Source organism: Mustela erminea, chromosome 18 (genome assembly GCF_009829155.1).
Source record: "Mustela erminea isolate mMusErm1 chromosome 18, mMusErm1.Pri, whole genome shotgun sequence".
NCBI classification, from domain to species: Eukaryota; Metazoa; Chordata; class Mammalia; order Carnivora; family Mustelidae; genus Mustela; species Mustela erminea.
The window spans coordinates 17,531,623-17,542,695 of NC_045631.1; the positions used below are offsets into that span (position 1 = coordinate 17,531,623).

An 11,073-nucleotide genomic window follows, 5' to 3' on the forward strand; every position below is an offset into this window, starting at 1 on the left:
ACCGCACAGCACATCTGAGTCTAGACTATTGACCAGAATAACTCAAAAGAGACACAATGAAACTCAAAAGAGAATTTATAATTTGTATGTTACAAACACCTAAGAAACTATTTTCTTTACAGTTATTGCCATATACGTTTTTAGCTTGTGTACAACTTCATGTAACTGAAAGGCTTGCGTTTCTCAGCTTGAGCCCCTAGAGACCCCACCTAGCCAGGGCCCAGCTGTTCTCTGGTGTACAAAGGTCAGAAGTTGCTGATCTTCTGCAGCAGGGTCTGGCGCCGCTCCTCAGGGCTAATGTTCTCAGCGATGGACTTCAAGAAGCGCTGCTCATTTACCTTCTGGAGCAAGGAGCTACCAGAAGGGTTGGCCTTGCTCAGTGTTTCGTAGCAGGTGAGGATCTCCAAGGCCAGAACATAGAGCGGTTCGCACACCTCTTGGTGGAGCATGGCCATGATATGCAGAACGTGACAGAATACCTGGGTATAAAAGAACAGGGTCTCCTGGGTCAGGTCCTGTTCTTGAGCCCAAGGGCCAACCGACTGAATCATCCGAACAGAGTCCAGGAGGTGGGTCAGACTGTTACAGAGAAGCTTGACTACGTGGCTCCAGCCTTCCATTGGAAGCCAGTTACGACAGCTCTGGCTGCAGAGAAACTGGAAGGCTCTCAGGAAGAGCACGGAGAACTGGAGCTCCTGGGCAAAGGGCTTTAGGTTGAGCAGAGGAACGAACTGAATGTACTCCAGGCTGTACGGGACGTGCAGGAGTTGCTTCTCCAGCAGTCTCCTGGTCAGTTGGTACAGGTGCTGCCACTCTTGGGGACTGCACCAAGGCAGGACTTGTACCATGACCACCAGGAAGCCCTTGCTGAACAATCTGACCTCCTCGGGGTTGCCAACATCCACCACCAGGAGGGACAGCATCTGCTCGGAGATGCTGCTGGAGATGGAGCAGCACTCCATCCAGGCTAGCAGCCCTGTGCCCGGGCCATAACCAGGGTGGGCTTGGGAGGTCCACTCATCCTCAGAAAGCTTACAGATCTCAAAGAGCGTGGCGGGCACCTCACACTTGAAGTGGCCCTCAAAGAGGTTCTTCATTCTCAGGCGCACAGTCCAGTCAAGCTGCTCCAGCTTCCGGTGGAGCCAAGACAGGGACTTGATCCAGGTGTCTGGGGAGAAGGTCTCAGTATTGGCCAATATAATTTCACAGAGGACCTCCAGGATATGGATCACCAGGTCCTTCCCATCCAAAGAGAGGCACCGTTTCTCCCTGGGGAGCTGCCAGTATTTGCTGAAGCCATCTAAGAGCTGGCACAAGCTGAAGAGGAGGGGGAACGGAGAGCAGGTGTGGAGCCAGTATTCCTCCAAACACGCATTTGCTTCAAGAGTCTGGATGAAAATCTTCAAGCTGAGGTCCACCTCTTTGATGTCGAGCAGCAAGAAAGGCAGGACGAACTCCTTCAGCACCTCATCTGGCTCAAGAAGAGCGGCAACCGGGATTCCCTGGGGTTTCACAGGATTCATCAGGCAGCCCAGGAGCTCTAAAAATTGCTTTTCTTCCTTGGGTGTGGAGAACTTTGTCCAGACGGTTTCTTTGAGGCAGGACACCACAAAGCTGGTGGATGGATTTGGACCCTGCTCTTCCAGAAACCGGAGAGCGGGGAAGGCAGTGAGAATCTGGGCCAGGAACTTATGGGTGCCGAGACTGACCACGGCCATGCTGCACATTTTCTTCACGGTGACCTCCGGGTGCAAGATGACCAGGCGGGCCACAGAGGCCACGGCTTTAGCTAAGCCCTGTTCAGAGGTGCTCTGTGTGAGCTGGTTGAAAGTTGTATTGACGTCCTCCTGAAACCCATCCAAGTAAGCCAACAGCTTTTCAGAGAGACCCTTCCGCCCCCAGGAGAGCAGGGTGCCTGAGAGGACTTTATTTTTATCTGGCAGCGAGAGGTCTGCATAGCATTCCAGAATCAAGCTGATCACTTGTTTGATCTGAGATTCAGGGATGGCTCTGTCTGCCACGGTCACTTCTATCACCGTTTCCAGCAGCTTTAACACCAGGTCTGGCTCTCGGAAGAGGGCCCGGTTATTAAGCAGGCAGGCTAGCCACTCGTCTGAAAAGGCCCACTTCTTCTCAGAAGCAAAAATGTAGCACATTTCCATATGCCGGTCCATCTTCTGCTCGATAATGGCCATGGCAATGGAGGCAGTGATGTCCTTCTCAAAGCCCTTGTTCTTCAGCACCTTGGCTGTTTTCCTCAGGAAGTCTGCAACGCACTCTGCCAGCTCCGAGACCACCTGCCTCTCCTCCTTGGACAAGCTGGTAGAATCCAGGTAGAGCTTCAAGTTCTGGCTGAAGGAAGTCAGGCTGTCACACAGCCGGAAGCTGTCATAATTTGTCCCCTGGCTGCCATTGAGCATGGCCTGCAGCTCCTCTCCCCACTCCCGCAGCAGGCTGCACATGAACTCAAGCCCAATGAAGATTGTCTCGCTTGGAAGCTTGGCCAGAGAGGTCAGGCTGATGTCCCGTTCTGCCTCCTTTACCTTCTCTGCCAGTGCCTGCTGGTGATACGGGTTCTGGGTGTCTGAATTCCACACGGAGATCACCGTGGCCAGTTTGTCCAGATACACGGTTGCAGACACTTCCTGGGGGTCATCCTCCATCAGTGCAAACACGGTCAGCATGTCTGCCAAGTTGGCTAACGCACAGCACTTCATCCCTGGGCAGAGGATTCGACTCTGGATTTGCTTCAGCCCGGTGAGCAGCATGGCCAACAGGGGCATGGTGGGACACACATCTGGGTCCGACTTAAACCTCTTTGGAGGGTGGGAGAACTCATCTGAGGATGACAAATACTTATGGGCCATTGTTCTAAACTGGGAGAGCAGGGGGTCCTGCTGATTGCCTTTGTGCTTCATCATTTCCCACCAGACGCTGAGGAAAAAGGCCACATCCTTTGAAGATGTGTCAACGGACATGTGCTCCAAAAAGTGCTCGAGTTCTGCACGGCAGATAGCGGTGGGCAGGGCCATAAGAAGCTGGATAAAGAGTCCAGAAGCTTCCAGAGACTTGAGCAGCTCAAAAAGGACCGTGTGATTGATGGTAGGGATCATGTTGCCTACTGAGAAGAACACATCTTCCTGCCACCGAGTGTCAGTGTCTGAAGGGGTGACAGGGTAGGGCTGAAGAACCTTGGCCCAGATGATGATCAGAGCTTTCTTCTTCCAGGCAAAGGGCTGGGAGCAAGCTGTGGCAGAGGAGATCTCCCTTAGGGCCTCCACAATGGGCTGCCCAACGCGTTCCCAGTCAGACTTTGTCATTTCTGTCAGTGCTTTGGGGTGGAACAGCTGCTCGGCAAGCAAAAAGCCCCCATGCAGAATAGTCATTTCCTCACAGATATTTACGGGTCCTGCACAGACAGAAGCCGCAAAGACAGAGGGTGGTGACAAATCTTTAAAATAATCAGTAGAGGTTAGATGAGAGACCTCAGCTGGTAGGTTGGCTCTCATTATCAGGGTTAGAGACAATAAGGGTTCTAGGGGGAGGAGGGTAGGTTTAAGAGCCGCTGCAGAGCTGTAATCAAAAGGACTCAGCTAAGGAATAAAGGACTCCCAAACTCCCTAGCCTGGATTGGGAAGACCATGGGCATCACTGGGTGAAGAGAATCAGAACAGCTTTGGAGGGACCAGTGTTCAGGTTTTGTTATTTGGAGTCTGAGGTAGAACATTAAGGTCAAGCCGTCCTCCAGCAATGGAAATGAGAGACTAGCAAGGGAGGTCTCTGCCCAGAGGGATCAACTGAATGAAAAAGTAAATGAGACCCTGCATGAAAGCATGTGTAAAGGAAAGGGCTAGACCCTCCAGCAAAGGATGGGCCAGTAGAGGACGTGGGGAGGAAGGGCTGAGAGAGAGCGAGCGAGCGAGCACAGCAGTACCAAGCTACAGGGGGCCACTAAGTATGTACTGTGGAATATGACAGTCGCGCTTCTAAGTAATGATACAGTCTAAAAGGGGCATGGGCCAGGGCTGTGGACATAGAAGCCATCAGGCAAGCCCTACCTTCCCTCTTTTCTCCTAAAGCCTGTCTTGCAAACACATTTCTAGTTTTCTGCCTTTCAGGGAAGCCGTTGACCCTACAGCTCTGTCAAACAGAACAAGCTACCAAAGGCTCTGGTTCTTTGGTAGAAACCAAGAGGTAGACTCAAAAAAATTAGTAGATTAGGAAAGAAAAGTCCTTTCTCCAGGGAGCCAGGAATCAAAAGGCTTATCAAGGAAGGCATTTGGGGATGTTTAATTAGACATGGCTTTAAATCCTAGTTCAACCACCTGGAAGCAGCTAAAGCTTCTCTGAGCTTCCCTTCTGTGTATGTGGGGAAAATACAGACTTCGTATTAGACTGGGAGGATCAAATGATATATACTAGTCAAGCCCTCAACACTGGTTGTTCAGTATTAGCTCCCAATTCCATCTCCCAGAGCTGCTGAGTGTTACACAGGATACAGCTGTTATAAGCCTCTGGCTACAAAGAGCCCGAGAAGTGCTCAGTAAGTGATACCCCACAAATGTTTCCATTGTTGGAAGGGGAACCTTGTCATTATTCTTTGCCATCACTTGCTCAGTAATGGGAAAAGACATAGGTCTTTCTCAGGTAAGCTGCTTCTGGCCCAGGAACAAAATCAGAGTACAAACGCTACTCACTATCCAGTATTCCCAATTTCTCCCCCTCTTCCCAGGGCCCGGAGATGCCACCCCTTCCTCATTCGCTCACACCCCCAAGAACACATCTTTCCCAATTTCACAGGCCAGGAGCCAACAAGAGAATCTTGATTCAGGAGACTAAAATCTATCTTGGCCTTTGACTTCAAGGGAACAGCAAAAGCCAAAGGATCAGCACTCCCATACAACCAACTGCTGAAGGCAGTCCAACTCCGCTCCCAGTGATGGAGGCAGGCTCCTAGGAACAGTAGTTGCTGACAGGTCTCACTAGGGATTCTGCCCCCCTCCCTTTTTTGGCTCAGGCTGCTCTCCTAGGCTCCCCAAATGTTCCCATTGACTCTGTAAATTTAAATTTATTGCACACTCAGCTGAGATATTTGTCCCCCAATATGCCAAGATATTATGTTCACTGTGCTACCTAAAGGAGTAAGTCCCAGGACCTATTGATTAATAGCTGGGCAAATCCCACCTGTTTTTATCACTAAGTGCCCACGTATGTTAAGTGCTTACTCCATGCCAGGCACTGTGCAAGATCTCTTTTAAAATTCTTCAAATCAACCTTTTGAGAACCATTCTTGTTTTAGAGAAGGTAACACTGAGATTCAGAACAATCTGCTCGGATGTCCAACTACAGTGTGGTGGGGCTGCGATTAAAATCACCACAGCTGCAGCCCTCCATGCTTTGAGCTCTGCTGTTCCACCACTGAAGGCCTGGCTGGCGACAGGACTACACCATTTCTCCACAGCCTGTTCCTGGCACCTCTTGGGGTGCCTCACCCCAGCTCTCTCAGGACAGCCTCCTGGTCTCATCTCCTTAAGAGCATGTCCAGCGGGGGGGGGGGGGGGGGGGAGGAGCCACCAATTTATACCAGCTCCCCACTCCTTCCTCCCAGACCCTGGGAGGTCCCATGAGGTCTCTGAATCAAAGCGCAGGTAGATTCAGGAGTGCCACCTCAGCTCCTGCACCCCTTCCCGCCAACTGCTGCTCGGGTTAAGCAGCTGTGCGCAAAACACCGCACCAGTCACTGTATACATGTACTCTCAATCAAAACGCCCCCAAACTCGGTGTGGTGGGTACGTTCTCATCATCCCCGTTTCGTCGAGGGGGACCACATGAGCGTTAAGACGCTTGCTCAAGAACCCAGTGGCCGTCCAATAAACGGAACAGTCAGGGTATCCAGGATTCCCCGGGGTCGTCTCGTCCGAGCCCGGCAGTTTCCAAAGCACGTGCACGAACCCTGTCCACGTTCAGGAACTCTACACATTCGCTTGGCCCTTCACGTGGAAAGGCGCCCGAGGGGGGGCAAGAGGCGGACCATTTCTAGCGCCGGGGCCGGAGCTAGAGCGGGGCCTCCCGCCCCCCGGCCCCGAGAACACCCCCGCCCTCCCACACCCTTCCCGACCCCGACAGCTCCCTTAGTCCGGCCCGCTCAGCACTGCCCTGGTCGCGCGTTTCGGGACGCAGACCACGAGGGGTGAGAACCGGGAGCCAAGACACCCACCTAGGTCCATGGCGGCGACGCTGGCTGCAGCGCGGGCCGCCCCTCCCCCGCGACGCCCCGAGGGCGGCGCAGGCGCCACGGCACAATGGGTGGTTCCGGGGGCGGGGGCGGGACAACCGGCCGCGCCTCAGTCCCCGCCCACCATCTCAGCCCAGGCAGGCACCGCGCCGCCGGCCGCTCCGCGCACGCGCAGTCCTCACCAACAGGTCTGCGGAGCGCCGGCAGCCCGGCCCACAGCGCCCCCTACCAGCCCGAAGCCTCCAACCAGCCAACAGGCAAGTACCCGCCCTTCTCTTCCGCAGAGTGCGCCTCGCCCCGGCCCCCAAGTCCGGTCCCTACAGTTCCCTTTGCTCCCGCGGCTCAGCCACGCCTCTGTCCAGCCCTGCCCAGCCCAGCTTCGTGAGTCCCGGCGGTTCCTACCCGCTAGCTCCGTCCCAGGCTCTGCGTTCGCTCCCATCCAGGAACCCTCGGGATCCTTCGCTTACAGTTCATCCGTATTGAACGACCTCCCCAGACTGCCCACTAACCCACACAGATGGGCCATTCTGAGAGGCTTCCTGCCCTGAAGAGTGTCTGTCGCACAGACGCACATTCCACTCCCCACAGCTACGCCCCAGCGCACTTTTCTCACGGCAGCACAGTATCCTTAATTTTCTGGAATCGTTGGCGCCTTTAAAGTGTTACTGGCCGCCCTCCCCAGAAAATGCACTTTGCTAGCGAGAGCAAAGGTGGGGGAGATCCAATCCAATAGCCCCCAGTTCTGAGAGCACACACACACGAATTTCCTATGTTCTCACACAGTACCATGTCTACTGTGCTCCCTTTCCCTTCTTGCCTGACCTAATCACTAACCTCTAGTGCTTCTAACTCTCCATCCTCCAGCTTCTAGCACCAGCTATCACCTAGAGAGGGCATAGGGGCCGGGTTTCCCCTCCTCCAATGTGCCAAGTGGAGTTTGAGCTGGCCTGTGCTGCTATTAAGCAGTTGAAGGGACCTGTGAGTGATCAGGAGAAACTGATGGTGTACAGCTTCTACAAACAGGCCACCCAGGGCGATTGCAACATTCCTTCCCCACCTGCTACAGATGTGAAAGCCAAGGCCAAGTGGGAGGCATGGAACGAGAACAGAGGGATGTCCAAGATGGATGCCATGAGGATCTATGTTGCCAAAGTGGAAGAACTAAAGAAAAAGGATACTGGTTAAGAAAGTGGTTAAGGTGTGAAACAGAATGAAGTAGCAGGGTTCCTCCGGTAGGGAAAAGGGCTTCTTAAAAGACCGATGGCTGACACACCCAGAAACCATAACCACCATAGCTGAGAAACATCAATAAATCTCCTAAACTGCATGAGTGTGAGTGACTGTTGTTGGAAAGATGATTAAACTAAAAGTAACAGAGTCCTGAGGTGTCCAAAATATATAAAAAGCAGCTCTGCTCTAGGGAAAGTTCCATCACAACTGGCTTTATGATTTTAAAGAAGAGTTCCCAGCCTTCCTATCCCAGAGTATATGCAAATGCTTGGCAGGAGGAGAGAAGATGGGGGAAGAATCTTGAAATGCCTCAAGATCTGAGGTCAAAAGACCATTCTCCAAAGGCTTGGCCTCCCGGGAAAGGGGAAAGAAGGAGAGGAGGCCAAGGCCTCTTATCTCTTCATGGGTTGTCCGTTCACTACTAACCTAACATTACTGAGGGGAAAAGGGCTTTGGTTTCCAAAAAGCTAAAGTCAAATCCTACTACCAAAAGCCCCTACTGGAACGCAGGCCTGATGGAGTTAATATTTTGAGGGAGTCAAGTGAAGCAATTGATGCATAACAACACAGCTGACTAGAAACAACAGATCAGATGGTTTCAAAATCTCAGTCTTGAAAAGCCTCATTGGAGGCCATGCAACCAAAGTTTTCTTGGAATTAGTTTGTAGCTAACCCTGGTTTCTGCTTGGGGATGTCTACGGGACAATACATGGAAATGAGTTTGTTTTAGAAGCACAACACACCCCTTGACAAGAGCCAAACACACCCCTTTTGGCAAGGGCCAAAGTGTCTCTGCTCACCTTCCACTCCTTAGTGCCAATTATCACAGAGGCATCGATGCACAGTAAGTGCCCTGGGATATGGAGGAAGCTATGTGATATCATTAACGGCATATCAGAGAAAAAGCTCTGTCGTGGCATGGGCCTTCCCAACACTTTTCCTCAAAAACTATTTTCATAGATTAAGACATCAGGTCAGTTCTAGTTCCTGAAGGGCCATTAAACAACAGAGGCAACAACCATAAAGATTTCAGAGGACAAAGGAAACCAAATCTCACCATGTATTTTCAGGATCTTCTGTTCATGTCTTTGCAAGAAGTTGCTATAGACTAAGTACATGACATGAGAATAAAGTATCCCCAGGATGTCACAGTGACTGAAGAACTATTTTAGGTTGGGCAAGAGCCACTTTGTACAACAGTTGTGTTGTCCTCTCTTCTTTTGGAGGATATTACAAGCACATTTTGATGCTTTAAGGCCCCGATTCACAAGAAGTGTGAATTACTAGTAAAAATAATAATGGGACATCTTGCTCCAAAATACGGTGTTAACTGAGGCACTGCAAGTGTGTGTACAGTATGCTGAATTTTGTGGGGAAAAGGGAGAAAATGTATTTGTCTGCTTAATGAGGCAAGGGGAATGGAATTGGTAGGAGCAAGACTTTTCAATGTATATCTTTTTCATTTTTGATTTTTGTATCACTGACTCTGTTATAGAAATCTGAGGGAAGAGTATTTCTTGGGGCGCCTAGGTGGCTCAGTTACAACCGACTCTTGGTTTCCACTCAGGTCATGATCTCAGCGTCATGGAATCGAGCCCCACATTGGGCTCCAGGATCCGTGTGGAATCTGGTTAGTTTCTCTCTCCCTCTGCCCCCATCTTGGCCCTCTAAAAATAAATAAAATCCAAAAACAACAACAAAACAAGATTATTTTTTTGTTGTTATTCATCATTAAGGCCAGAGTAAATTTCCTATTGACTTCCCAGAAAGATTAGAAATCTAAGACCAAACTGACACTACCCATGAACTCTCACCATAAATTTCAGTGGACAAATTGGAACCCTCCTAAAAACTGCTAAACCACAATGGCAAATGCATGTGACAGGTGAGATGGGCAGAAAGTCCCATAAAGGAGCTGTGAATGTCCACAGCTTTGCTAATTCTACCAAGATGTCAAGCAAATATGGATTTCATACTAACTCTCTGGGTAGGCTCGGGGAGCGCTTGCAACCCAGCCATTCTAAATTTCTCTGGATTTAAACCCAAGGAAATTTTGAATTTAAACCTAATATGCCAGAACTCCTCAACCCTCAAGGCAAAAAAACCCCAAAATAACTGTTATGAAAACACAATTCTAGAGAAGCCAAAGAACTTTCCAACTTCATCTGTTTTAAAACGCCAGCTTGGGCAAAACCATCTTATAACCTTGTTTTCTAATAGAGCATACCATCCTCAGAGGTGTTATTCAAAATCCATACAATAATTTCCCTGTGTAGAAAAAAAGTGAACCAATGGTCTAGAGAAGGTACATATATAACTTGGTTTGCTTTGAAACTCTGTCTCAAGACAGTTTAAGTTGAATGAAAGTGCCATGGAGCTGGAAAAATATTTTTTTCTCTCGGTGAAGGTAAGATTACCCTAACAGAAGGTGAACTGAAACCCTGAAATTTCCTGGCAGCACAGAACATCACAGGTGATTTCATATATATTATTCTGGAACTGGTAACCTCTGAGTCAATCCTTTTCAATCTCCTCAACTTCTTGCCTAAAATCTGAACCTGGCCACTACCATTTTAAACAGACTCTCAGAAGCTGGTGTAACAACGTGATTCAAGAAGTATACTTTCAAAAACCATTTTTTTTTTTAAGACTTATTTATTTATTTGATAGGCAGAGATGACAAGTAGTCAGAGAGGAAGGCAGGGAGAGAGGAGGAAGCAGGCTCCCCGCCGAGCAGAGAGCCCAATTTGGGGCTCGATCCCAGAACCCTGGGATCATGACCTGAGCCAAAGGCAGAGGCTTTAACCCACTGAGCCACCCAGGTGCCCTAAAAACCATTTATAATAAATATGGCCAATGTAATTCTATTTCCAATGATTAAAATTTATTTATTCTTTGGAACCAAATAGAAAACTACAAGAAATAATTAAAAAGGGGCGCCTAGGTGGCTCAGTGGGTTAAGCCTCTGCCTTCGGCTCAGGTCATGATCTCTGGGTCCTGGTTGCCCCACATTGGGCTCTCTGCTCAGCAGGGAGCCTGCTTCCCCCTCTATCTGCCTGCCTCTCTGCTGACTTGTGATCTCTATCAAATAAGTAAATGAAATCTTTTTTTTTTTTTTTTTTTAAAGATTTTATTTATTTATTTGACAGAGAGAAATCACAAGTAGGCAGAGAGGCAGGCAGAGAGAGAGAGAGGAGGAAGCAGACTCCCTGCTGAGCAGAGAGCCCGACGCGGGACTCGATCTCAGGACCCTGAGATCATGACCTGAGCCGAAGGCAGCGGCTTAACCCACTGAGCCACCCAGGCGCCCCAAGTAAATGAAATCTTAAAAAAAAAAAATCACTGAAAAAATTTTTTTTCAGGCTGAAGAAATAATCTAATCCATATTTAAGAAATCTAACCCATATTTAAAAAATCGAAATTCTTCCAAAGATTTAAAAAAGTTATATAAGGAAAATAACATGAAGCCAGGCATGTAGCAACATAGCACATTAGCTCCTTCCATCTGTTTTCTCTGGCTGCTCAGAATTTCAAAGCAAAGAATGTGTGGGGTGTTAGTCAAATCTCTTGATTCAAGAACAAAATTTCTTTAATATATTTTTTTAATT

General features: G+C 49.4%; 1 protein-coding gene across 2 annotated transcripts; it reads right to left on the reverse strand.

Annotated features, from left to right (window-relative positions):
• Positions 1–57: 57 nt before the first annotated feature.
• GEMIN4 (gem nuclear organelle associated protein 4) lies at positions 58–6,332 on the reverse strand. Of its 2 annotated transcripts, none has more exons than XM_032322083.1 (2): positions 6,218–6,332; positions 58–3,409 (listed from the first exon to the last, which is right to left on the reverse strand). In XM_032322083.1, exons 1-2 carry the CDS (start codon positions 6,225–6,227, stop codon positions 246–248), a joined length of 3,174 nt encoding a protein of 1,057 aa, XP_032177974.1. In that variant the 5' UTR covers positions 6,228–6,332; the 3' UTR covers positions 58–245. The 2 variants fall into 2 exon arrangements, with proteins under 2 accessions (XP_032177974.1, XP_032177975.1); XM_032322084.1 differs by lacking the exon at positions 6,218–6,332 and adding an exon at positions 6,156–6,177.
• Between the last annotated feature and the right edge of the window lie 4,741 nt (positions 6,333–11,073).